Here is a 26,352-nt window from a genome sequence, read left to right as displayed (position 1 = left end):
AAAGGGTTCCAGTCAGGAACCGGCACCACGGTCTCATCCCCTCAACAGATGGCAAACTACTGTGACTCTGTCGCTAACTCAGGCTCAACAACACAGCGGTGGCTGAATTGTACTTTCTAGAACAGGATTGCCAGGTGAGAGGCGTCCATTTGAGATTCAGGAGGCAGGGCCTAGTTATGTCACATAGAGGGGCAGGGTGCTATCCATGGTGCTATCACATGGTTGCTTATTATTGCATGATCCCAAAAAAGCTGGAGACTTTTTCCGATTGAGTGAAATGCTGTTTAAAATAGTCTTTTAAAATAATACTGTCAAAGTCAATTAGTGCAGCAAAATTATCTTTGCCACAGCATTTCACATCCTCCTCCTCTCTTCCAGATCAACTGGAGGAAGTGGATTGAGGGAGAGAGGGAGGGGAGCTGTAACAAAGACTACGTTTCAGGCACTCAGTCTCAAACCTGAGATATGGGAGCCTAGCTGAAGAATCTGAAATGGCCTCCAAAACCTGTTTCTCAGACAGTGGCGTCACTAGGGGGTGAGGGGGGTGTGGGCCACACTGGGTGACTCGCACAAGGTGGGTGTGCGCACTGGGGGGGTGACACGTTAAAATCGCGGTGGTTAGGAGTAACCCCATCATATTATAGACTGTTGGATGTGGAATTTTGAGTGGAATGTAATGAAAAAAACCAGAGTGAAATATCTCCTTTCTACCAAAAGTTATGGCCCAAAAAGTGGAGAACAAAAAATGCATAGATCCCTATGGAAAGTGAAAGTGAGTTGTATTGCGCGGTTACTCACAAGTAGGCAAACTTGCCTTAGTCCATCAGAAAGGGCAGACTGAGAGGAATCCAAGGACACCAGAATGGTCCTCATCCAATGAATGCAGCCCCCAAAAACACCTGAGAAAGAAGTCCTTCCCTCCAAGCAGATGAATGTATTGAGCCCTACGGAAAGCGAAACTAAACCTCACAGTTGTGTTTACTCATGAGTAAGCAAACGTGCCTTGGCCGGCGTGGAAGATCAGGTGAAGGAGAGTGCAAGGCTACCAGAATGGTCCTGATCCTATACACCTGGAGCTAAACAAGTGCTAAACAAGGATCAAAACAGGGGCTTCAGCTGATAAGGTGAACCTTTTTGAGACTTGCAAAGCCAGCTGGATCCTGACAGTGATCTGGTTTAAACAGAAGTTCTTAAATTGAACTGGGCACTGGGTAGGGCTGAAAACCTTACTGGTTTTGGGGGGGGGGGTGTTATTGTAGGCAGGCTACAGAGGAAATTCACTTGGTGGAACAGGGCTGGCTTCTACTTATTTAATTATTTGTTTTACTTTAATTATTTATACTTCTTTATTTTATTTTGCCTGATGATGTCACTTCCATCATGACATCACTTCTGGTGGGTCTTGGACAGATTGTCATTCTAAAAAGTGGGTCCCAGTGCTAAAAGTTTGAGGACTGCTGCAATAAGGTTTTAGTAAGTTGACACCTGGGGGGGTGACACCACTAGTGACCAAAATCACTAAAATCATAATTTGGAGGAATAATACCATCATGTTATATATCAATCAATGCGTAATTTCATGCAGAATGTGTTCTATCAAAAGATACAGCCAAAAAACCAGTACGGACGGAGTGATAGTACATCACCATGCCCACCACCTAGGGTGTTGCCCCGCCCACTGCATGGGGGGTGATGTGCTGGCATCCTGCACAGATGACACGGACCCTAGTGACGCCACTGTTCTCAGACCAAAAATTTGAGATCTGGCATCAACTTTGTTCTGATGGGTGTTAAGAGCATGGGCGGTTCAGCCTGCTACACGGAGCCTACCAGTTGACAAGAACAGACAGTAGGGATCTGAATTAATGACGGAGAAATGAGAATTAGAATGGGAGGTGAATGGGCCTTTGGAGGAGGCCTTTGGAGCACGAGGTGGGGTGCTCAGGCTGAAGAATGGGCCACCTCAGGAGTGGGCTTTGGATTGGATGCGTCATGACTTGCCATAAATGCTCAAAACCATGATGCTTTGTCTGGCAGAAACAGAGAACTTAACTGACAGGGCAGAAGTGGGCAGACATTCGGCATTTGCTTCATGCCTAGAGAGGATCACAAGGGCTTATGGGTCCAACTACAGGCCCCTCTTCTTGCCCATCTGGCTCTATAGCCATTTCTGGTTGCCTGTTCCTCAATGCCTTGGTAGCTAAGAGGTGAAACCACTGCAACACCTGCTTCCCATAGTATGCCTCAGAATGGCACCATCTCATTGGCTGAACTGCAAGTGGGGGGCAGTCTCACAAAACACTGTTTTCACCCATCCAGTGTTTCAAACTTCAGAGGCAGAGTTTTTGCCAAGTTTATTTTTCCTAAAAGTCAGGCAAGCCCATCCCTGTTCTTTCTCCTGTGCCAATAACTGCTGAAATTCACAACAGTGACACTTTCCAACCTTGACTTTGTTTTTTGCAACCTCCTCATCGGATATCTTCCACGGACAGCCAAGCCTCATCTCATTCACCTCCACCTCATCTTTGAAGCCGTCATGAAGTCTGAAGGGGGCAATTAAGTCATCAAATCTTTTCACACTGTGGAAAAACAACCATTGAAGAAGTTGGTCTCTTCTCGACTTGGTACCAAACAGCTCAGTAGGAGACCCAGGAGGCCCCTCCACACTGTAGGTGCCCCAAACCAGAGCTACGTTAGCAGAGGCAGTAGGCAGCCTGTGCTACCGCTGCCCTGCTGCTGAAGGGGGACACTCTCCCCCCGCATGTCCACTACAGCTCTTGGGGCTCCAGTAAGAGCCATTCACCTGTCTGCTGGCTGGGGGCAATCGATGGCTGTTGCTCTGCCACCAGGTGAGGGGGGAGAGGTCAGGAACAGAGGACTAGGGGAGGGGCATTTGACACTCTATCTGGTGTGCTCCCTGGGGCATTTGGTGGGCCGCTGTGAGCTACAGGAAGCTGGACTAGATGGGCCATTGGCCTGATCCAGCGGGGCTCTTCTTATGTTCAGATTCCAGGAGACTGTGGGCCATGCAGGCCTCAAACCCAACTTATGCAAGGTCTCAGTTCCTGGAAAAGCCTTTTCTTCCTCTGCTGTGTTCTGGTTACCACACCTTAAGCAGGATATGGAGAACTGAAAAAGAGCATTCCAAATGCTCAGAGGGCCTTAGGCGATAAGGCTACAGTGGGTGGGACTATTTAGCTTGGGGGGGAAAGGCTATGATTGAGACTCATACAATTATGCACATGGAAAGAATGGACAGAAAGAAGCTTTTCTCCTCACACAATATTCAAAACAGAACTGTACAAAAGGAGGAGCTTTTTCACACATTGCATCACTAGTCTGTGGAATCCATCAGCGCCCACTTGGGTGGCTTTCAAGGGGATTGGACAAATTCTATCAATAGCTACTTATCATGATGGCTCTCTCCGGGATGTCTCCGGGCTCAGTGGCAGTCTGCCTCTGAATACCAGTTGCAAGGGAGCAATGGTGGGAGAATGGGGTGCCTTTCTCCCCTTTTGGGAGGCAGCTGGTGGGTCACTGTAGGAAACAGAAGGCTCAACTGGATCTGACTCAGCAGAGTTCTTCTTATGAGTGTCCTGACCCTATGCAACCATCATGACAATGCATGCAGTTATATGTCCAAACCAAGTCTAGAGAGCTAAATGGGTGGTCCAAAAAAAGCAACATGATTTACTGTTCAGGTCGGGGCTTCTGGTTAATGTCTGGAAGGACGTGTACTTCATGGAACCCAAGTCGAAACTTGCTTAACAGAGAGATGATCCTGCAGAGGAAAGAAACCAAAGAGAAAGGGATTTCCAAAATTTTAGCAGTTTATTTTAGCCATTTCAACCTCCCTCTTATAATTAAAAATTATATTAAAAATTGATAATGAATAATAATTATAGAAGCATCTTCATATGAGATTTTTGGTTCCATCTTTGGGCCACACTACATGTTACATCCAGTATGCAATTGGCAGTGGGGATAAGGGAGGTGATCTCGATCAGGATGGGTGAGAGGGACTTTACCCTTTTGCCCCAGCTCTGGATTGCTACCCACGGCTGTTCTTTGAAGGAAGCTGCCATTGGGGGCAGAGAGGGGCAGATGATGCTTCTTGACCTCTGCAGAAGCTTCTGGGTGTTGGCTTCCCAGTGGTGCAGCATTGTGGTTGTGAAATAGGACTTTCCCTATTCAAACTCCACTCTGCCCCGCAGTGGTGGATCTGGGGCAGGGGCAGGGAGGCAAAAGCCCCACCACTGCCACCCGTGTTTGCCGTCCTGCCCGCTTGCCTGTCAGGGTTGTTCTGCTGGCAGGCAAAGCCCCACATGTGAAAAGCCTTCTGAGGCTACTTGCAAGTATTAAGCAATACAGTTTCACTGGAAAACCAAAGTATTGTTTAAAATCCTGTGGGAAGCCTCAGAGGCCTACTGAGCGTTGCGCGATGTTCTGTGAGCCTTGGTGAGTATCCTGGGGGAGTGGCATAATGGGGGCAGCATGTTGCGCATCTGCACCCCGGGACGCAGTGGGGCAGGACTATTACTACTGCCACAAACCACCCAGGTGGCCTTAGGCAAGTCTCTCCCTCTCAGCCTGGGCTCCCCAGTTGCAGTATGGGGATGATAAACCTACTTTGCAGGGTTGTTTTCAGGATGACAATAAGTCATATGAAGCTCCTTGCACATTCAGAAAAGGACAACACAAATGTTAAACGCTTGTGAGCGAGGGGAGATCGACATTTGTTGGTTGCAGACCACCTTTGCCGTCCACACCCTCTGCCTTTGCCTCGCTGAGCCTCCAGCTTTTCAGGAGCTACATCTCATGACCTGACAAGGGCACAGATCTCTTGCACGTGTGGACTTTGAACTCTGTTGACCTGAAAGTAATGGAAGGATCCCTCCTCTCAGCTACTGTGGACTGAGCCATTCTCCCCTAGGGGGAAATAGAATCAGTGGGACTCCCAATTATTTAACCATTCTCAACAGTTTCACTGGCAGGTCTAGTAAAAGACTTACGCCTTCCGCTCTTCATCCATCCTGCTGATCTGCCCACCAACAAACACCCGAATCTTACACTTCCCCCACCTCTTCTTCCGGCCAAGTAGATATGGAATGAGGAGTGTCAGACCTGCCAGGCGGCAAAGCACAGGATGGGTCTTTAGCATGTAGGTCAAAATCATCAGGAGGAAACCAATGACAAGGTCAGGAGTTGGGGCCTGAGGCCATCCACATCTCCCTTTGGTGTTACTGCAAGCCAGCTGATACACAGAATGATCGAATCATCAAATTGGAATGTACCTATGAGGTCATTTAGTCCAACCCACTGCCTTTAGCAGGACAGTCTCACTTCAGAAACTGAGGATTGAGGGTAAAATTTCAGACAGTTTGCTTGCCCCATTCTGAGGGTATGTTTTCCATTTTCAGATTTTTTTTTTTAGTAATTAGGGTACCTCAGGTGTATTGGACACTATCAAGCAAGAGTTAAAGCCCTTAGAAATATTCTTAACCATTATTGGACCCCCATGATTCAGTCAGTCAGGCTGAAGCATCAATCCTTCAAAGTATAGGTAATAATGAGTTCATCTCTAAGGTTTGTTGGGTGATCCTAATTATTATTTATTAGATATGGGGAGGCAGGACCTGCAATGCAACCTGATGCCTGCCGCTTCTGTGCTGTGGAAAAATCCAAAACCTTTGCCATGCTCCTCACACACTAGCATGAAACGCAGAAGTGCGGGACTTACGGGGACAGCCAAGGTTGCAGTATTTGTTTATTTTGCACATTAATTTTACCGCCCAAGGAGCTATCAAGGAGTACATCGTTCCTCCCATCCTTTTGTCCTCACAACAACCCTGTCAGATAGGTGAGGGTGAGAGATAGTGACTGGCTGAAGCTTCATGACTGAATTGAGGTTTTCTAGGTCTAAGTCCTGAACCACTACACCATCCTGGCTCATTAAGCCCTTTGTGGGTCCCTACCCCACAATCTGATCAATAGTAAGAATTATTTTTGATATACAGGGAGCCCGCAACATCCACTGGGGAATCCATTCCAGGACTCCCTGCAGATACCAAAATCCAGAGACAATTAAATCCACAGGGGCCAGTGTGGCACTGCAATACCTGGGGGTCAAACGCAGCCCTCCAGATGTCACCTGCAGACTCCTGGATGTGACCAGAGGCCCACTTCCAATTTGCACCAGTGACTTCTGGTCATGTCCAGGACTCCTGTGCCCTCTGCAGCCGAGGCTTGGTGTCTGCAGATGCGGATCCTGTGGATATGGAAGGCCCACTGAGGCTTCAAATACTTCCACCTTTTCTTTCCTCTTTTAGGCCACATCCAGGAGGCTTTTGTGGGCCCCAACAGTCCTGTATTTTCCTGATATGAGAAAAACATTTAAACATTTTATTCAACCTAAAAAGTTCCCCCCCCCTTCTTTTTTTAAGGGCGCAATCCTGCCCTCTGCTGGTACAGGCAAGCCAAGAGGCTTCTGCTGTATCCGGCACAGGACAGGGGCCCAAGGCGGCACAGCTAGAGCCAAGTGGAAACTTTTCCGCCTATCCTGGGTAAGGCTTAGGGCAGGGACTTGCGTTGGCCCATGGACACTCCAGATTGCACCCTAAATAAGGGATTTTCATAAGCCCCTAAAAGTCTTGCAGGCCCTTGGTGTTGTGCCTAATGGTTAAGCTGGCTCTGCAAATGAAACTGCAAGTCCTGCACTTGCAGTTTCATGGCAGTGTGCGAGGAACACAGTAAGGAGGAGACTGCTCTGCTTCTCGCTCAGTCAAGTGGGAAGCCGATCGTGGCAGCATGCATTGGTGGCAGGTTAGATGGAGGCAGTGGCTGCAGGAGTGAAAGTCATCCTGGATCTGCCCTCTAGAACCTCTCACAACCTGCCACCGATGCAACCCACATCAGGTATCCTCATGGATGGGCCAACAGTGGTTAAATAACATGACATGTATGTATTATGGGATGGCACATTACAGACTGCACTGCATCTGGCCCAGAGGAGACTGGTATCACAACACGGGTGTACGCAAAAGATTCCAGGTTCAATCCCTGGCATCATCTCCAGGTAGGACACAGAAAACAATTGTGCCTGAAGTTCTGGCACGAAGCTGCCAGTCAGCACTGACACTACTGAACTACATGGGCTAATGGTCAGCAGCTTCCAATCCTGTATTGCAGTCCATTTTCTGCTCTTGTGCAAAGCTTCAACTAAGTTTAGCTGGATTTCTTTCAGCTGGTTGTACATGGGCTCCTCATAGACTCAAGGTGTTGGGATGCAACGCTAGAAAGTAAAAAGATTTCAGGCATCAATCAGGGACCCAAGTTACCTCCATCATCAAAGAGCCAATAGATATCAATTGTTTTCTTGCCCTGCTCCACCTGGAAGACGGTGCTTGCCTGATGTTCTGCTAACAGAGCATCTGGATCCACTGGAAAGGCCAATAACAAACAAACAAACAAACAAACTGAACCAGCCTCTGAATGAGGGAGTACCCAGTATTGCACAAAGGACAATTTATCAAGTGAATGGCAGGCCAGAGCCAGACTAAGACCCTCCCGCCAGAAGATGTGTGTTGCTGCTCGTTCCCTTCCCTGCAGCCTCCTCCTCCTCCCTCTTCTTAGACTAGACAGATTGTTTAAAAGCAGGAAGAGGAAGTGTGTGGGAAGAGAGGTTACTTGGAAGACACTTTAGGCCACCACTCTACTTTCTCCCTACATATCTCCTCTTCTGCTTGCCCCTTCCTGCTTACTAACAATAGCTCTAGCAGGACAAGAAGACAGCAGAAAGGGGTTGAGTGGACAGGCTGGAGACTGGCTGAGATAGCCAACAGAAGTGGCAGGTAAACATAGGTATGTGTGGATGCTCCCTCCATCTGCTCCACAAAACAGCCTCTTTACCCAGTTCCATCAGCAAGCTGCAATAAGCTCTTTTAGAGAATGGAATGCCTCTCTTAGCTGCACAGAGATGCTCTGGTGTCCATTCTGTACCCTTAGAAGATGCGTAGATAAAATTTCATTGGCAGCAGAGGACCAGGTGTAGGTTTGGTGGTCATGGAGGCATACATCATAACCATAACCAGTTGATGATAAAGTACAGACAGTGCTGAAAAGTGTGTGTGTGTGTGTGTGTGTGTGTGTGTGTGTGTGTGTGTGTGTGTGTGTGTGTGTTGGCAGCAAAGAGATAGGAAATTTTGGGGAGGGGAAATTTTTTTTCAGGAAAATTTCCTTAGTTTTTCCAATGGAAAACTGTGGTATTTTCCTTTTCAAAGAAAATAGTTTCTTTTTCAAAGCAAAATACTTTTTAAAGTACTGTTTTAAAATAATGCTTTTACAGCCAATTACAGTGCTGCAAAACTTCTGCTTCACTCCTACTCCTCTCCTTTCAGGTCAATGGCAGGAGATGGCATGTCAACACACACTCACTCCTAAATGGAAGAGAGGATGGGGCAGGCAGTGGAAGTAACCATTCAAAGCCTGAGATGTGGGAGGTTTACTGGAGAGTCTAAGATGGCCTCCCAACACAGGAGCCAAAAATCTGATTTCTGGCAACTGATCACAGCACCAACCAGACAACTGGTTGGCAACCTTCAGTCTCGAAAGACTATGGAATAAGCCTACAACACCCGGTATTCCCAGGCGGTCTCCCATCCAAGTACTAACCAGGCCTGACCCTGCTTAGCTTCCGAGATCAGACAAGATCGGGCATCTGCAGGGTAACAGTTGCTGCCAGTAAATTAATTAATTAAATGTGTTTTCTTTTTTAAAAAAATGACAGAGAGTACATTGAATTTTTAAGAGAGAGCTTAATGAAGGGGGGAGGGGCTGATCCTGATCAGGACATGGGAAGCATAAGCTTAGCTTGTTCCTTTTGTGCTGCCCTCGTGCACAGTGTACTAGTCGTAAGAGGCAATTTTCAATTGAAAAACAGGTATGGGGATAAGGTTTAATCTCTCCCTCCTCATGGTCCCAAATAAGGAAAACATCCCCCCCCCCAGGTCATCTTTGTGAAAAAGATGCCCTTCTGGTTTTAATCGTTTAGCTCAAAATGCAGTTTGGTCCTCAGACCCAAGGACAGCATGAGTTCTGCTGCCCCATGAATGTTAATTGCACTCTTGAGTCAAAAATGAATATTTGAGTTCAGAAAGTTGAACCTAGTTGAGACTGACATGTGCCAATGACAGCAGGTGGACTGCCATTCTTCTGCGGATCTTCAGCTGAATCATAGACAGGATTAACTGAAGAAAAGGCAAACATAAAAATAAATACAATAGAACAAGACATTCTGCCATAAAGAAAGACATGGATATTCTTCCCCACACTTGGGACTTTTCTCCCACTGATTTACAACTTTTGGACCAGCTTACTGGATTATTAGTTTTGATCATGCTTCAGTACTAAGCAAGAAGCAATATTAAATATTGCCTGGTTAAATATCGCATGGTACAATATTAAATGCATGATGTATTTATGAGATACAGAGAACCATACGGGCAGCCCAGTCCTGAGCTCCCGTGGCACACGGCTGCGGTGGCAATGAAAATGGCTGCTGTGCCAACAGCAGCCGCAGGCGGCATCATGGGAGAAGGGAGCTTTCGTCCCCTTCCCCCGGGTAAGGGGAGTAGCCCCGCAATGGAGCTACTCAATTCACCGCCGAACAAAAGGTTGGCAGTGAAGTAAGAGCGTTTGTGTTGGGCGCCGAGCCACACACGAATGCACGGGATCCAGTGGAGCTCTGCTCCACTGGTCCCGCCTCCCTCCCTCCCCTCCCTGCCCTCCTCCCCCGGCATGCCTCCCACGCACCTGCCCTCTTCCCACCCCATCACGCCTCCTTTTCGCCGTCTCCCTGCCTCCTCCCTCCACAGAACACCTCCTCCCCACCTCCCCCCGCCCCCGCTTTCTTCTCTGTGGCTTGGCAGGCCATGCGACCGCCAAGCGGTGGAGGCCAGGTGCCCGCCTGGCACTAGCCCAGTGCCGGTCAGCGCTGGACTAGCACGGGCTCTTGCCTGGAGGTAAGCTAACAAATGTGCCTTAGGGCACATTTGTGACAGTGCATGCCGGCAATAAGCCGGCACGTCAAGCCCAGGATTGGGCTCTGAGAGCTGTCTACTATCAACCATAACTAGATGCAGCCCTCAGCTTTCTCCTGTCCAGCTACCTTGCTAGCTTTGAAGCAACATCTAAAGGTCCAACCAGACATTAAATGTGTGTTTGTCTCGTTTCTCTTTATTATTTATTTGTTTTCGCATGCTTGGCATGCAGAAGGTTCCTGATAGAGTGTTGTTTTAAAGAGTGGGTCCCAGTCCTAAAATGTTGGGAACCACTGCTCTACAAGACCGTTGCCAAAGAAATATTATCTTCTTAAGAGCTCCTTTCTATCTTAAGACAAAATCTTGAGGTCATGGCCTAACAACGTCCCCAACCTGATCCACCAATTCTATGAAGTTGACTCAACCTGTCCCCCCCCCACCCCCGGTTCTCCATTTCTTGAAAGTGAAGCCGTGGCCGCTCAGTGAAGTGGGAAATTCAACCCAAATTCAGTAAATGCAAATTCAGCCCAAATTCAATACACTGAAAGGAGGAGAGATGCCCAGGAGAGATTCTCAGAGGAGAACTCACTGTGAGCTTGCATCAGCCTGGAAATGTCGAGTCCCTCTTTCATTCGCATCATGCACACTCCGTACCTGAAGTCAAAAGCATCGCTGTAATTGGAGGGAAAATAAGAGGAATGAGCAAGAGTGAGTAGAAGCAAAGAAGGCCCATGGATCTCAAGAATAAGAACATAAGAACAGCCCCACTGGATCACGCCATAGGCCCATCTAGTCCAGCTTCCTGTATCTCACAGCGGCCCACCAAATGCCCCAGGGAGCACACCAGATAACAAGAGACCTGCAAGGCTTCCTGGGAATTGTAGTTAAGAACATAAGAACAGCCCCACTGGATCAGGCCATAGGCCCATCTAGTCCAGCTTCCTGTATCTCACAGCGGCCCACCAAATGCCCCAGGGAGCACACCAGATAACAAGAGACCTCATCCTGGTGCCCTCCCTTGCATCTGGCATTCTGACAAAACCCATTTCTAAAATCAGGAGGTTGCGCATACACATCATGGCTTGTACCCCGTAATGGATTTTTCCTCCAGAAACTCGTCCAATCCCCTTTTAAAGGCGTCTAGGCTAGACGCCATCACCACATCCTGTGGCAAGGAGTTTCACAGACCGACCACACGCTGAGTAAAGAAATATTTTCTTTTGTCTGTCCTAACCCGCCCAACACTCAATTTTAGTGGATGTCCCCTGGTTCTGGTATTATGTGAGAGTGTAAAGAGCATCTCCCTATCCACTCTGTCCATCCCCTGCATAATTTTGTATGTCTCAATCATATCCCTCCTCAAGCATCTCTTTTCTAGGCTGAAGAGGCCCAAACGCCGTAGCCTTTCCTCATAAGGAAGGTGCCCCAGCCCCGTAATCATCTTAGTCGCTCTCTTTTGCACCTTTTCCATTTCCACTATGTCTTTTTTGAGATGCGGCGACCAGAACTGGACACAATACTCCAGGTGTGGCCTTACCATAGATTTGTACAACGGCATTATAATACTAGCCGTTTTGTTCTCAATACCCTTCCTAATGATCCCAAGCATAGAATTGGCCTTCTTCATTGCCGCCGCACATTGGGTCGACACTTTCATCGACCTGTCCACCACCACCCCAAGATCTCTGTCCTGATCTGTCACAGACAGCTCAGAACCCATCAGCCTATATCTAAAGTTTTGATTTTTTGCCCCAATGTGCATGACCTTACACTTACTGACACTGAAGCGCATCTGCCATTTTGCTGCCCATTCTGCCAGTCTGGAGAGATCCTTCTGGAGCTCCTCACAATCACTTCTAGTCTTCACCATTCTGAAAAGTTTGGTGTCGTCTGCAAACTTAGCCACTTCACTGCTCAACCCTGTCTCCAGGTCATTTATGAAGAGGTTGAAAAGCACCAGTCCCAGGACAGATCCTTGGGGCACACCGCTTTTCACCTCTCTCCATTGTGAAAATTGCCCATTGACACCCACTCTCTGCTTCCTGGCCTCCAACCAGTTCTCAATCCAGGAGAGGACCTGTCCTCTAATTCCCTGACTGTGGAGTTTTTTCAGTAGCCTTTGGTGAGGGACCGTGTCGAACGCCTTCTGAAAGTCCAGATATATAATGTCCACGGGTTCTCCGGCACCCACATGCCTGTTGACCTTTTCAAAGAATTCTATAAGGTTCGTGAGGCAAGACTTACCCTTACAGAAGCCATGCTGACTCTCCCTCAGCAAGGCCTGTTCGTCTATGTGTTTTGAGATCCTATCTTTTTGGATCTCAATGGCTGAAGGCATCATATTCCTTCTTAAAATAAACCGACAGCACAATCCCGTGCATGTCTACTCTGAAGTAAGTTCCATTGCGTTCAATCGGGCTTACTCCCAAGAAAGTATGTATAGGATTGTAGCCCTAGTTGAGTTGCTATAATTTAAAATCAATTCTACTTGCCAGGCAGAGGTGGCCACAAACACTGGCAGTGCTTCTGGTTATAAGGTCTCCTCCTCCTATTTCCTTTCCCTCCCAGCACCATTTGGTGAGCTGCTGTGATGTAATGGAATGCTTAAGGACATTCCAGCTGCTTAAGGGAAGCACCTGCCCTTGAGAGGGACTGCACTTCCACAGGGAGGGATTTTGAAAGTGTGACACAGCTGCAAAGGAGGTCACCTCTCACATCCCAACCAAAGTTACTTGTATTTAATAAGAATATTTATATCCTGCTTTTCAACAAAAAGAAGTCAACAAAGCTGTTTACGTAGCAAAATAAATGGGCTGGCGATGTTGGTGGGATGTGGGGACAGCCTCGCCAGCAGATCTTAATGTTCAGATAGGCTCACATCAGTTTGGTTGAGAAGATGTTCACTGGAGCAGGGGTTCCCAACCCCCGGTCTACAGACCTGTACCAGTCCAGTTACCAGACCGGTAACCTGTTAGGAACCAGGTTGCACAGCAGGAGGTAAGGAGTAGACGGGCAAGTGAAGCTGTTGGGGTCCAGGTGAAGCTCTGGACCCCAACTTCCCCCCCAGGTCGGCCTCATAAGAGGAGATGTAGCAGGAGGAGGGTGAGACAGCACAGGGGGCAGCTATCCTGGAGTGAGCATCTGCCTCTCCGTGCCCCACCAGAGAGGGAGGAGTGAGGCCGAGGGAGCCTGACCAGTCCCATAAAGCCCGGGGGGCAGCAATGAGGAGACAGTATGGTGAGGAAGGAGGCTGTGAAGCTAACAGCCACCTGCCTGGGACCTATCTCAGGCCTGTAACCCGTGGAGCAGTGGTTCTCACACAGTTAGCACCGGGACCCACTTTTTAGAATGAGAATCTGTCAGGACTCACTGGAAGTGATGTCATGACCGGAAGTGACATCATCAATCAGGAACATTTTTAAAAATCCTAGGCTGCAATCCTACCCACACTTACCAAGGAGTAAGTCCCATTGAATATCATTGTTAAAAGCAGATACATAGTAGCTTGTTAAAAGTACTAGTACGTAACATTTCTCCAAATACAGTCACATACCATGGTAGCATCAAGTCTAATATATATTATATATTAAAACAAATATTGAAATGAATGGGGACCCACCTGAAATTTGCTCACGACCCACCTAGTGGGTCCCGACGCACAGTTTGAGAAACACTGCCCTGGACGGATGGAAGTAGGGTGATATAACCCCCTTCCCCCGGAGCCTAATCTCAGGCCCTCTGGCAGCCTCATCCTGCAAAGGACCCCCTGGAGAGGACTCGGGAAAGCCCCTTTCCAGCCGTTAGCAACGATCCCCCATCCCCAGTCTGTGTTAAAATTGTCTTCCACAAATCCAGTCCCTAGTGCCACAAAGGTTGGGGATCGCTGCACTGGAGGACCCTGAAGCTAACTGAGACTTGGGCAGATGCAAAATCAGAGCTGTGCCACCATGAGGGAAGCAGAAAGTCCATATGGAAGCACACCAGTTGCCTTCTGCCACGCTGACTTTTCCTCCTCCCAAACCCTAGAATGTCCCCAAAGCTCCAGTCACCACTCTCCTCTACACTTTCTTTTCTGCTCCATTCCTCTCTTTCATATCAAATCAAGGAGTGGGGAGAGGAGAAGCAGCAGAAAAATACAGGTAGATAAAGACAAGCAACTTCCACCAATCCACTAAGGGAGCACTACCCAAGCTTACCTCCATTGCAACACCCTCCCTGCTGCAGACACAGTGCTCAGAACCTGGAAGTGGTGATGACATCACCACCAGTTAGTTCCAGGGTGAAGATCATGGAGTGACCCTGAAAATGACAGGAAGAGGTTCAGGGTGGGCAGGTGGAGTCTTCCTGCAGTGAAGACCTTATGCCCAGTGCTCTGAGCCAAGCCTCTTATTGCTATTTTCAGCATCACATTGGGTGTTCACCGCCAGGCGGTGAGCATCCCACAACACCCCTGCATATGTGCCACGCCTCACAGATTAGCACTGACCAGGGCAGAACCACTTTGCACTTGAAATGAGGCTCCCATGATTGAAGGCTCCTGAATACAAGTTGCCTTCATGCAGAAAATTAAAATGGCAGAGTGAAGCATCTGAGCTAAACTTTCTCCCTGACATGCTAATTGTCTGTGTGCAAAGAGTTTTGGTTGACGTTTCAGAAGTGGTAAAGTTCAAACACAGGGTGACTTTCTCAGTGAGGACAAGGCCTACAACAGCTGCAACTCCAGGTTTTCTGAATGGGAATCCACACAATTATCACTTGGTCAACTTACTGCAGAATCCCAATGTAGTCTTCCACCATCTGGGGATGATCTGCTTGCCAGTTTTTCTTGTATCCAATCACTAGGATGTTTGGTTTCATTCTTCCAAGACCTGAGGCCTTGAACAAAAGAACAGATGGACTTCTCTGTCTGTGCATGCTTTAAGTTAAAAATCTTTTCCACATAAATAATTGGACAATACCTGAATAATCATACCATCTTGCAAAAACCACAAGCTCTGCAGTACCTTAAAAATTACTAGATTGATTGTAGCATAAGCATTAATGGATTAATGGGCAGAAGGTCTGGTCTAGAGGGTACAGCCTCCGTTAGCCCGAAGATAACATCAGAAGGTCGCCAGTTCGAGGACACCAGCAGCTCCCTGAAGGGCTGAGAATGGCGAGACCTTGAAGCAGCTGACAAGCCCAGCTGAGTGATTCTACCTGCTCTTGGTGTGAGCAAGAGTGTCTTGGCTGCCCTCCATGTGAGAGATGAAGCTGCTTGTCAGCCTGCGTGGGAGAACCTGAGGCCAGAAGTGGGACCAAACCAGGAAGATCCATCTGAAATGTTGTTGGTTCTTGAAAGAGAGAACCTCTATGATTGTAAAAACCCCCTTGCGGGATTCAGAAACACCTGCCTATGTAAACCTCCTTGAATAAAGTCAGAGGAGTAATCCGATGACCAGAAAGGTGGTATATAAATGCCTAGTTATTATTATTATTATTTAAAGATCTGTTAGTCTTTAAGGTGCCCAGGATTGGCATCAAGTTGTACTGGGGCCCCACCCTGCATTGTGCTCTGGGAATCTTGGGGGATTCATGGCACTACCAAGTCTACTGGATGGTGAGTGGGTATCACACAGCAGGTCTTCCTTCTTCCATCCCCTTACACAGTGGCACTCAAACTTCTCCGGCCAGTGGCTCCCTTGACCCCCGTGGCTGTTGGCCATGACTCCCCATCATGTTCCTGAGGGCTGGAAGTGACATCATTAAAGAGGAAGTGGCCAGAAATATTAACTATATTAAATATATTAAATATAATATTATAATATTATATTTATTATAATATATTAAATATTAAATATATTAATTACATTAATATTAATTATATTAATCATATAATTAATTAAATGCAGATCTTAAAAATATATTATTAATACACAGCAATATACATGCTTTATAAATGATCAGCTGCTGATCACTGTTGGAGACAGGATGCTGGAGTAGGTAGATTTTGTCTGGTCCAGGAAGACTCATTTTTTTTTAACTTTGCATGCATACCAACAGAATTGTTTTATCAAATGAACTTTGTGAACAACCAGTTTGACCAACATTACACACACACACCCCTGTGGACCCCAATCCAACTAGTCATTTCTCCCATTCTCCTTGGATAGGATTGAACCATTTATTAATTTAATTTAATTTAATTTTTCCAGCAGCTGGTGGGGAAAACAAAAATAGACCATGAAACTATATCAGAGCTGATAAGGGTTTGGTTAGGAAGCTGATTTGTCTCCTATACTAGGAGATGCACAGCTCAAGCCTATGCATGTCTACTCAGAAGTAAGTCCCATTAGAGTCAATGGGGCTTACTCCCAGGAAAGTGTGGATAGGACTGGGCTGGCAATCACTTCATCAATGGCTGATAAGTATTCCCTTCAAATAGCAAGATTCATCACTTTAAAAATACAGCCTCTCCTCTTCAGTCAAACAACAAGATTAATAAATCACTTTAAAAACAGTCCCCTTTTTCTGCTCCTGGCCAAGTAAAGTGTGTGCTTCTCTCTCTCCCCCCATGGAGCACCTCCCCTTCTAAAAAAAAAAAAAATTCTTCCTCATAGGGATTTGAATCCCTAGCCTCTGGCTCCACAGACCAGCTCTTAGGCTCAAAGTGTTTGGAACTAATACTTGAGGTGCTGATGGCCACCAGCTGGGCTCAAGACCTTATATATTAGTTCTGAACACTTTAACTATAGGCTTTCCTATAGCCCAATGGAGAGAGTGCTGCGCTGTGGAGCACAAGGTTGGAGGTTCGAATCCCTCCCTAGCCAGCAGTGTGGGGCGGGGGCGGCGCAGGGAGGGCAAAAAGGTGGGGGCGGAGAGGAGGGGGGAAAAAAGGTGCCGGAACACCGTTCCGGTTTGTTCCATTACAAAAAAAGCCCTGGTCTTTGGAGTCCAGGTCTACTGTCTTCCCAATGCAGAGCTCAGGTCTACCTGCCTGCCCGGCACTGGATACTAGATACAGTAATACGGAAAACCAAACACACTCCCAAGTCTCTCTAATCTCTTTCAAACACAGAAAATCATTGCAGAAGATTAGTATTAGACTCACACTAGAATGGAAAGTGTCCTGTGTACACCAAAATGGACTTCTGCGGTAGCTACAATCCTGCAGCTGTGTCACTGAACTCCTATACACTCCCTCATGGTTAGTCAGTTTCCTCCCAGATGCGACACTTGAGGAATGTATGCATTCCTGGACCTGGTGTGTACGGCTTCTGGCAGTAGTCATTGCCATGTGCCCACGGCAACACCCCCAGCATCCCCCATGAGTAGTGAGTCTGGGTGAGATTGGAAATGTCAGATCCCAGAAAATTTCTGGGCCCCCACCTTTGGCTCCTGGGGCCCCTTTCTGACTCTGGGCCTGGGCACAAATTACCCCCTTTACCCCCTCTCCTAGGCCCTGGGCTGGGCATAGGCCTTGGGTAAGCAAAGGCTCTTAAGACCCCAACCTAACCCACCCATGACATTGAAACGGAAAACATCTTGCTGATTCTACTGCTATTAATAAACACTGTTACTCCTGTGGAATGTCAAGTCTTACAAGCATGTTTTGGAGAGCAAGTTTCATAGGGAGCAAGAATCACAGACAGAGTTGGAAGGGTCCTTGAAGATCATCTAGTCCAACATTGCCACAGGATGTGGTGATGGCGTCTAGCCTGGATGCCTTTAAAAGGGGATTGGACAAGTTTCTGGAGGAAAAATCCATTATGGGGTACAAGCCATGATGTGTATGCGCAACCTCCTGATTTTAGAAATGGGTTATGTCAGAATGCCAGATGCAAGGGAGGGCACCAGGATGAGGTCTCTTGTGATCTGGTGTGCTCCCTGGGGCATTTGGTGGGCTGCTGTGAGATACGGGAAGCTGGCCTAGATGGGCCTATGGCCTGATCCAGCGGGGCTGTTCTTATGTTCTTAACTACAATTCCCAGGAAGCCTTGCAGGTCTCTTGTTATCTGGTGTGCTCCCTGGGGCATTTGGTGGGCCGCTGTGAGATACAGGAAGCTGGACTAGATGGGCCTATGGCCTGAGCCAGTGGGGCTGTTCTTATGTTCTTAACTACAATTCCCAGGAAGCCTTGCAGGTCTCTTGTTATCTGGTGTGCTCCCTGGGCATTTGGTGGGCCGCTGTGAGATACAGGAAGCTGGACTAGATGGGCCTATGGCCTGATCCAGCGGGGCTGTTCTTATGTTCTTAACTACAATTCCCAGGAAGCCTTGCAGGTCTCTTGTTATCTGGTGTGCTCCCTGGGGCATTTGGTGGGCCGCTGTGAGATACAGGAAGCTGGACTAGATGGGCCTATGGCCTGATCCAGTAGGGCTGTTCTTATGTAACTCCCTGCACAGTACTGTCAACTACTATAGAATCTCCAACAGGTGGCCAATCAGCCTCTGCTTGAAGATCTTCAACGAGGGAGAGCCCACGACTGCAGCAGGCAGACTGTTCCAGCGCCAGAAAGCGAGGAAACGCCTCCCTGCATCCAGCCTTCAGATCCTTCTCTGCAGTTCCCCCTTTCCTTCTAGTCCCCTCCTCAGGAGCCACAGACAGCAAGTCTTTCTCTTCTTCTGTGACAGTCCTGCAGACACTTGAATAGTTCTGAGCACAGCTGGCAAGTCGCCACCATTTTTAAAGCAGAAAGAGGGCTTTGTGCAACCACTTTAAAGCTGGGCCACAGACCTTAAACATTATACCAGAACTGTAAGACAAAGGGGTGAAGAATCCCATAGGCTTCTAGCCTCGAATGTACTGAAGAATGTATGAAAGCTGACACAGTGCAGGCTATTTGTTGGCAGCTCTCTAATATGGCTGTGCCACGAACTCCTGGGTGGCACTTTGCAGAGGCAGCCCAGGCGAGGTCCACTGTCTGATACCACCTTTGATATGTTGCCATTGTGTGACATTCACACCTGCACCCCCTCAAAAACAAACCACTTCCCTCCTTAACTTGCTCCTTCCTCACATAGGACTCTTTTTTCTCCTTGTGGCAAGACTTCCTGTTCTATTTAAAGGGGCAGCATGAGGAAGCAAGTGCAGTCCCTTTGAATAAAACTGCCACTGAGGTGAGCTACACTGCCTACTTTGTAGATGGGCCAGCCCTGGCATTACACAAGCCATTATCTCTGCCAGGTCACTCCCTGGCTTCAAAAAGGAAGAGGGAAATCGAGTGTCAGAGGAAGTGTGCAAGAGGGGAGAGCAGTGGCTTAGAACACTGACAACACTAGCCCACCACTCTCTTCTCCTCTTTGGTCCCCTCTTCCTTTCTGAGTTTAAGGAGCAAGTGGAAACATGACAGATGTGGGCAAAGGAGTGGTGGCATTTGGATGCCACATCAGGAGCTAGTTTGAGCCTGTCCTATCAAATGCTGTAAGATACAGTGAGTTCTCAGTATCCACTGGACATGTGTTCCAGGACTCCCATGGATACTGAATTCAGCTGATAATAAAATCTGTAGGAGGGCTGAGAACCCCACCAGAGGTCGCAGGTGACCGCCCAGCCTTCTCAGAAGTCTCCCGGATGTGACGAGAAACCACTTCCTGTCACATTCAAGAGGTCCTCTGAGGCCTTCCAACCATGTGCTCAGCATCCACAGATGTTTAAATCTGCAGATGCTGAGCCTGTGGATAAGGAAGGTCTACTGCACTGGTATTATCATCATGATTAAAAATGGACAGTCAGGAATCCACAAATGGCTACTGCTGAGCTCAATTTTAGAGCCTCAGCAGAGTTCAGTCCTGGCAGATGATTCATATGGGCCCAGTCCTATCCAACTGATGCAGACACAATACAGCCTCCAGATAGGGACAAATGTTCCCACTGCCATAAGGGAACAAGGCCTTTGTGACTGCCTCCCTCCCCCCCATAAAAGGACGCAGCACATGCCCCATGCTGCATTAGCACTGGAAAGTTGGCTGGGATTGGACCCACATGTACATTTCATCTTTCAGTAAAGCACACTTTACTGAAGCCCTTGAGGTGATGCAGCTTGAAAAGCAGTGTTTACATGAACTTACCCCAAGTGCTGCAAAACTATTTTAACTATGCAGTGCTAGCCAGCAAGCCCTCCAGCTGAAAATGCAATAACCACAACATTAACCATCAGACAAGACCAGTTTCAGGATTTCAGGGCTTTGGAGTGCAGCCTTTGCAGGTGTGATCAGCATTTCAGTGTCTCATTTACAACATTTACCTGCATCAGGATCTGTGCTCCAGTTCTCAAGTCCTCGGCAAACACGTCTGTATAAAAAGCCTTGACTTTTCTCTTGGTCAACCATTTGTTGTGGCCGCTGGACATTAGCCTGAACTCAGATAACTTCTGTTGTCGTGGTCCCTGTGATAAAAGAAAAAGAAACCACAGAAGAGCAGTGAAAAGGGAATCGCGAGTCCCTTCTCAGTGGTGGCCCCTAGGATGACATCTCTCCTCCTGGCTGCGAGCTGGCCTGCCTTTTGGAGTTGCTAAAGATCTGGCTGTTTGAGCAGGTATTTTATTGTGATCTTTGTCTTTACCTCCTCTTTATTTTGTTTATGGAGCTTTCTGCTGCTTTTATTCATGTTTTATGCCTAGGGCTGGCCTGCCCATTAGGTGAACTGAGTGGAGGTAGTAGCCTCAGGTGGTGAAACAGCAAAGGGAGGCACTGCTGCTGACACTGTTTGCCTGTCTTTTGGTCACAGCCACTCTCCTGACTTTGAAAAAGAAGAGCGAAACAGAAGGGAAGGGGAGGGGCTGCTCTAGATCACCACTCTCCTCTTCTGCCCCCTCCCACCTTTAATCCAGGAAGCAGGAGGAGGAGTGGCAGAGATGATGGCTGATGTGTGCCACAAGGTAAGAGAAGTCAGCACTGTGCAGGCTGCCGCAGGACCAGCAGAGGGGGAGAGGTCTCAAGCTAGCCCAGTCCAAAGCTCTGCCTCGAGACAAGGCTTACCAGATGCAAAGTGGGACAGAGTGCCTATATCTTTAACCATTGTATAGAAGAGGGAGTTTTGGCAGGTACAGCTCAACAAGGTTTTAAAAGCTGCACCTGCCAAAATTCCCTCTTTTATACAAAGATTGACCCATTTTTGCCCAGCCCACAGATGTACGCATTTGGTCTCTGTTGCATATATGCAACACAGGGCAGAAACAGTTTAAAGGTATAGGCACTCTGTCCCACTTTGTATCTGGTAACCCTATCCTAGACTAGCCTGTACTGCAGCAGGCCTTGGAATGCAAGCAAAGGGCCCACAGCACTTCTCTTGAGATCACAGCATTTGTAATAGTCATTCTGCTGCACCTTGGGCAAAAAAAGCCACTACCCCAGAACCAGCACAGAGCTCAGTGAGAGTTCTCACCTGGATAGCGGGTTGTCTGCAGCAGACAGTCATCCTGCACTTAATTTCCTTGACTTTCCAAAGCAGACACTAATCTTCAACTTGCAATTATACCCCAGCTGGAAGCTATTACCTTCCATAGTCTCCCAGCCCATTGGTCACTATGGCTTAATTAGGCAGGGACAGTTCCACAGGGAGTCAGCAACTAGGAGCCACATCACATTTCATGGGATAACTGCATTCCAGTGTGATGCCATCATTTTCTGTATGAAGCACCTCATCAAGTGTGGAAGGCAGATTTTGCATCCTGACCCTCTGGGGACCATGGTTGGCCCATCATCAATGAAGTCATTGGTGATGGTCACCTCAGCAAGTTGGCCAGGGGGGACCCAGCTCTGCCTGCCGCCACCTCCTCTCCCTCCCTCCACTATTTGAATTGGAAAAGAAAGAGGAGAATAAAGCAGAAGTGTGGAGGAGAAGAGCATGATAGCAATGCTGCTGATCAAATAGACAGATATTTGCGCTCAAGCAATAAATTGCTTGGACTGAGGATCTGGACCAGGCAGTGAGTGAGTGTCCTACACTCAGACTATTGGGTTTTTGTGTCACTTGATTCCCACTGGGTTCCACAGGATGGTATAGGACTGTGTCAGAAAAGTACTCTGTTCATGCTCAGAAATCCTACTTTATTATGACTTTATAGCCACTTCCTTCAGGATGAGGTCTATTCCAGGTCATCTGTGGTGCTGGCTCTGCAGAGCAGCTGAGATAAGTCTAGCATGTTTCTTTGCTTGCAGCCTGCTGTGGTGACTCCAAAGAGGATCATCATGAACTATGACTCTGAAAAGAACTATGACTTTTCTTTTTACAGGGAGACTGTATTATAGGCTGATTGTCAAGGGAGCAGACAGCACACTGCTGAATTTCTGGAAGGAGAGGTTCTGGGTTGAGGATGCACATAAGCCCTACTTACTGTACCATACATGAAGGGTATGGCAAAAGATAGGATGGCTGCTGTAATCATGCAGCTGTTGGAATTGGGATGCAGTGAGGGGGCGGAGTTAACACTCAGTGCAGTAGCAGGGAACCTTGGAGGACTCCAGGGGGAACTGCTAAATAGATGTGTCTTCCAGAGGACCTCAACAATGAGGGACTCCTTGTTGCCTAAGAAGAGGGTACGAAGGCTGAGAGCTTGAACTGGGGGAATCTCTAGAGAGGGTGGTTTCAGAGATAACCCCTGATATTGCTCTATGCTGGATCACATCGCATCCATCTTGGAGAAGATAGGGACAGCTGGGTGACTCCCTCTCCATGGCCTAGATACAACATGAAAGCGAACAAAGCCTTTACACTGTGAGTAACCAGTTCATTAAAAGGCTATAAAAAGAACTGCAATCAAGAGGTTGGAAGGAGGGAAAGCTAACAAGATTATTTATGTTGCCACCCAGAGGGGGAAAGAGCAAACTTGGATTTAAAGAAGCCCCTCCTGGAGTAGGTTTTTTTTTCTTTTTTGTAATAAGGGTGACTGGAAGAAAAGGCGAGAGACAAGACAAAATAAATAAGGGAAGATAAAGGATCACCCTATTGTAATGGTATGCACGGAAAAGGAACAAACAACTAACCTATTCCAACTAACGGTTGGAATAATTTTACTTTTGTTTTCTCAGCAAGAAACCTCTGAATCGGGCTGGATTCAGGCCGGAGCATTTAAAGATATACTAACTTGATTTGAAAGTGTTGTTGACTTGGATTGGATTACTGATCCACCCCTTTTGGATATTAAAACTTAAGGATTACCTTTGATAAGAAGGGACGTAAGGTAATAAGACTTGAATGACTAACTGCTGGAACGATTTGACATTGGTATTGACTGGAAGTGGACTTTTGATTTACCCCTTTTGGATATAAAACTTGGAAATTAGCCTTGCAAGAAAGTGAAGCAAGATAATGAGACTTGGTTGATTCTTTAATTGCTAGACCATTCTATTTTTGCTCTCTACAACCAGAGGTATATTGGCCTGATTTGATATTGATAAGAATGACATCAAAAAATTCAAAGGATGTTAGCAAAAGCCAGACCTTATTAATGGATATGTTGAAGGATTTTAGAAACGAAATGAAGGAAGAGGTCGGAAAATTATCTGAACAAATGAAGCATATAAACTCCTCCCTGACGAGCATGCAGGAACAGATTACAAATAACAGACAAGAGTTCAAGATTTTGAAGACAGACAAAAAAAACAAAGAAGAATATGGAGGGGATGGAAAAAAGAATGGAACAAATGTCAGATTTGCTAAAGAATTGGAGATTTTTGTAATGAGACAGGAGATGGAAAAAGCAGCATTTATTATTAGAATTCAGAATTTTAAGGAAGGAAAAAGAGGGGACTCTCAAAGAAAGAGAGCATGTTGTCTCAAAAAGAAGAAGAAGAAGAATCTTTGGATCAAACCCAAAAAGAACAGAATGGAGAAAATGAAAAAAGAAAAAAGCGGGATCAAGAAATATAAGAGATCCAAGAAGAAGAAGTCAAAGGAGTAGTGGGAGGAGTAAGAAGGAAAATACAAACAAGACAGAGAACAAAGAAAGTATTAAGACAGAAAGTGAAAATGGCTGAACAAGTGGAAATTTTCTTTGCAAATATTAATGGTCTGAATTCTCCTCAGGAGCGAAGAATATTCCATTAATTATATCAAATCAAAGTAGATGTAAATGAAAACAAGTCTGGAATACAAATTTTAAGATAACTAAAGCGGTATTAAGATTATTAAAGCAGTATATTTTAAACAGGTGAGGAAAATGGGTTAGATTTAGGGCTGGGACTACACAGCTTAAGAACCAATCCACAGTAACTCCCGAGAGGAAAATAAATCTCCAGGCACAGTCGGAAGTAGAAACTAGGGAGAGCTTTGAGTCAGTAAGTTAAATGGTGCATAGAAAAAGAGAGGGGAATAGAGGGAAAAGGACCCGACTATCTCTCATCAACGCAAAAATCTCAAAGAGAGAGAACATCCCAAATGTCGGAGGTGGGCGGAATGCACCCTTCCTCCACAGAGAAGGAGAATCCCCAGGTAAGGAACTTTTTCGACAGACTCAGGGAAAATAACACGGGGGAGCGGAGAAGCTCCCTGTGCAAAAGCGCCTCACAAACAATTTAAGCTCCCACCACTGAATCGGGGCCCCTGAGGGAGCTTTTCCCTGCAGTCCCTTAAAGGACTGGCCCCTACTCGAAGGGAGAGGGAGGAGGAGAATACTGAAAAGTAATTTACTTCAGCGAGAAAAGAAGGGAGAGTGAGGAAGCAGCATGACTTGTGACCTCTCGCCAGCAAGGCAGGACCGATCTGGGACTCGAGAGCCCTCTGTGTGGAGGTCATGTGACTTGATTAGACCCTGCCTCCAAGCAACACAAAGAACGCACCCTTCCTCCACTGGAGAACCTGCCTGGACTTGGAGTCCAGATTAATTCATTTTGTGGTATGGGGAGGAGGTCAAAAACGCATGGGCGCCGGGTGGAAGAAGACCCAGCTACGCCACTGGCACACGCCAAGAGGTAGAAGAGCTGTTTTTCCTGAATTGTTATCTGTTATAAGCAGACTTTGAGTATCATTAGAGTGAAAAGCAGGATAGAAACCTTCCAGAGGAAAGGTGCGTGATGCCACACTGGTATCACCAGGACAATAAATACTCACAACCAAGACATTCCCGCAAATCATCAAGCTGAGGTTTTTGGTGAAGGCACCCACAAAATCCACCAGGGCTGGACGGAAGTTGGGAGGGCCAGTCAGGACCAGACACTGTGGCCTGAAGAGAAAGCATAATGAGAGGTACGGTAATTTTTTTTTTTTTGCATTTATGCAGCATCATCCATGTGTCACACAAAGAGTGAGAAGATAGATCCCTGCCCTGGGCAGCTTACAATCTACCACAACAGAGGAAAGGAACAGGAATGGAAGCAGAAGTAAGCAACATCTGCAACTGTTTCAGTTATGTGAAACTTAAGACCCCATCCTATCACCCCACCCTCCACTGGTACAGATGCACCGAAAAGGCCTGCACTGTATCCAGCAGGGGTGGAGTGGGAGGCTTTGGAAGGTAAAGGGGACTTAAATCCCCCACTCTGCAATGGGTTTTCTCAGAGGAGTCTGAGGAAAGAAAGGGATTGAGGAGGCTGCTGCCAGAGGGGATAGGATCCCGTGTGTGCCATTGCCAGGATCCACCGCTGCTTGCAGCCTCCCAACTCCATTCCTCCCAACTCCCTGCTCACTTTCACACTCTCCCTGCCCTACTCCACCCTCTCCCAAACCCCCTAGCACTGGTTGACCTGCTCTGGCAGGTGGCCAGAGCTCTGAAAATGTGTGTGGGAAGGCTCTGGCCTTTCGGCTAGCACTCCAATAATGCAGAATACCAGAGTGTGCTTTAGAGCTTCTTCTCAGCAGCCGGTGATGGTGGAACACCAGTTCAGTAGGAATGAGCTGCCCATTCCAGTAGGGGGCAGGGACTCAGGCAAGGTACTACAGGCTGCACAAGAAGGTGGGTTTCAAGAAGTGATTTGAAGGAAGTGAGCAAGGAGGTATCCTGAGGGTGTTCTGGGAGTCCGATTCAGGCAGAAGGGGCAGCGAGAGAGAAAGGTCCAGGTCATTTGAGAGAGCTCCCATGACGCATGGTGAAGCAGTCATCTTGGTTGCCAAATTTTGTGACCAGAAGTGGTTTTTGGAAATGTCTTTCTGAGGCCTCCATGAGGCCTTCTGAGGAATGGGAAGGCTGTGTGTGACCTCCCCAGGCCTCTGGAGGCCTTAGAAAGCACTTCTGAAAACCAGGAGTTCCTTTCATAGGTCTCAGAACACCTCCTGGATGCAACCAGTAGGCACTCCAGTGAGGGTTGGGACCCAGGCCGAGTCACATCTGCAGGCGCCAAACCTGTTGGATAAGGAGGGCCCACTGCACAAGTGTAAGGAAGAAAGAAATAATAAATTG

At 47.3% G+C, this 26,352-nt stretch overlaps 1 protein-coding gene and 1 pseudogene across 3 annotated transcripts in view; both read right to left on the bottom strand.

Moving 5' to 3' along the window:
* SLC12A3 (solute carrier family 12 member 3) overlaps positions 1–26,352 on the bottom strand; it is a 63,866-nt gene that overhangs the window by 2,517 nt on the left and 34,997 nt on the right. The window contains exons 16-24 of one of the 3 annotated variants that reach the window (XM_066636829.1): positions 25,068–25,179; positions 20,263–20,403; positions 14,806–14,912; positions 10,627–10,709; positions 9,177–9,245; positions 7,338–7,439; positions 5,013–5,124; positions 3,695–3,781; positions 2,444–2,579 (exon numbers count right to left, since the gene is read on the bottom strand). In XM_066636829.1, coding sequence (XP_066492926.1) covers positions 2,444–2,579; positions 3,695–3,781; positions 5,013–5,124; positions 7,338–7,439; positions 9,177–9,245; positions 10,627–10,709; positions 14,806–14,912; positions 20,263–20,403; positions 25,068–25,179 — 949 coding nt within the window. The remainder of the gene's footprint in view (positions 1–2,443; positions 2,580–3,694; positions 3,782–5,012; positions 5,125–7,337; positions 7,440–9,176; positions 9,246–10,626; positions 10,710–14,805; positions 14,913–20,262; positions 20,404–25,067; positions 25,180–26,352) is intronic. The other 2 variants (XM_066636831.1, XM_066636832.1) reach the window with 2 other exon arrangements.
* Positions 8,622–8,738, bottom strand: LOC136660999 (5S ribosomal RNA; annotated as a pseudogene).

Source organism: Tiliqua scincoides, chromosome 9 (genome assembly GCF_035046505.1).
Source record: "Tiliqua scincoides isolate rTilSci1 chromosome 9, rTilSci1.hap2, whole genome shotgun sequence".
NCBI classification, from domain to species: domain Eukaryota; kingdom Metazoa; phylum Chordata; class Lepidosauria; order Squamata; family Scincidae; genus Tiliqua; species Tiliqua scincoides.
This window is presented reverse-complemented; position numbering and strand designations above follow the sequence as displayed.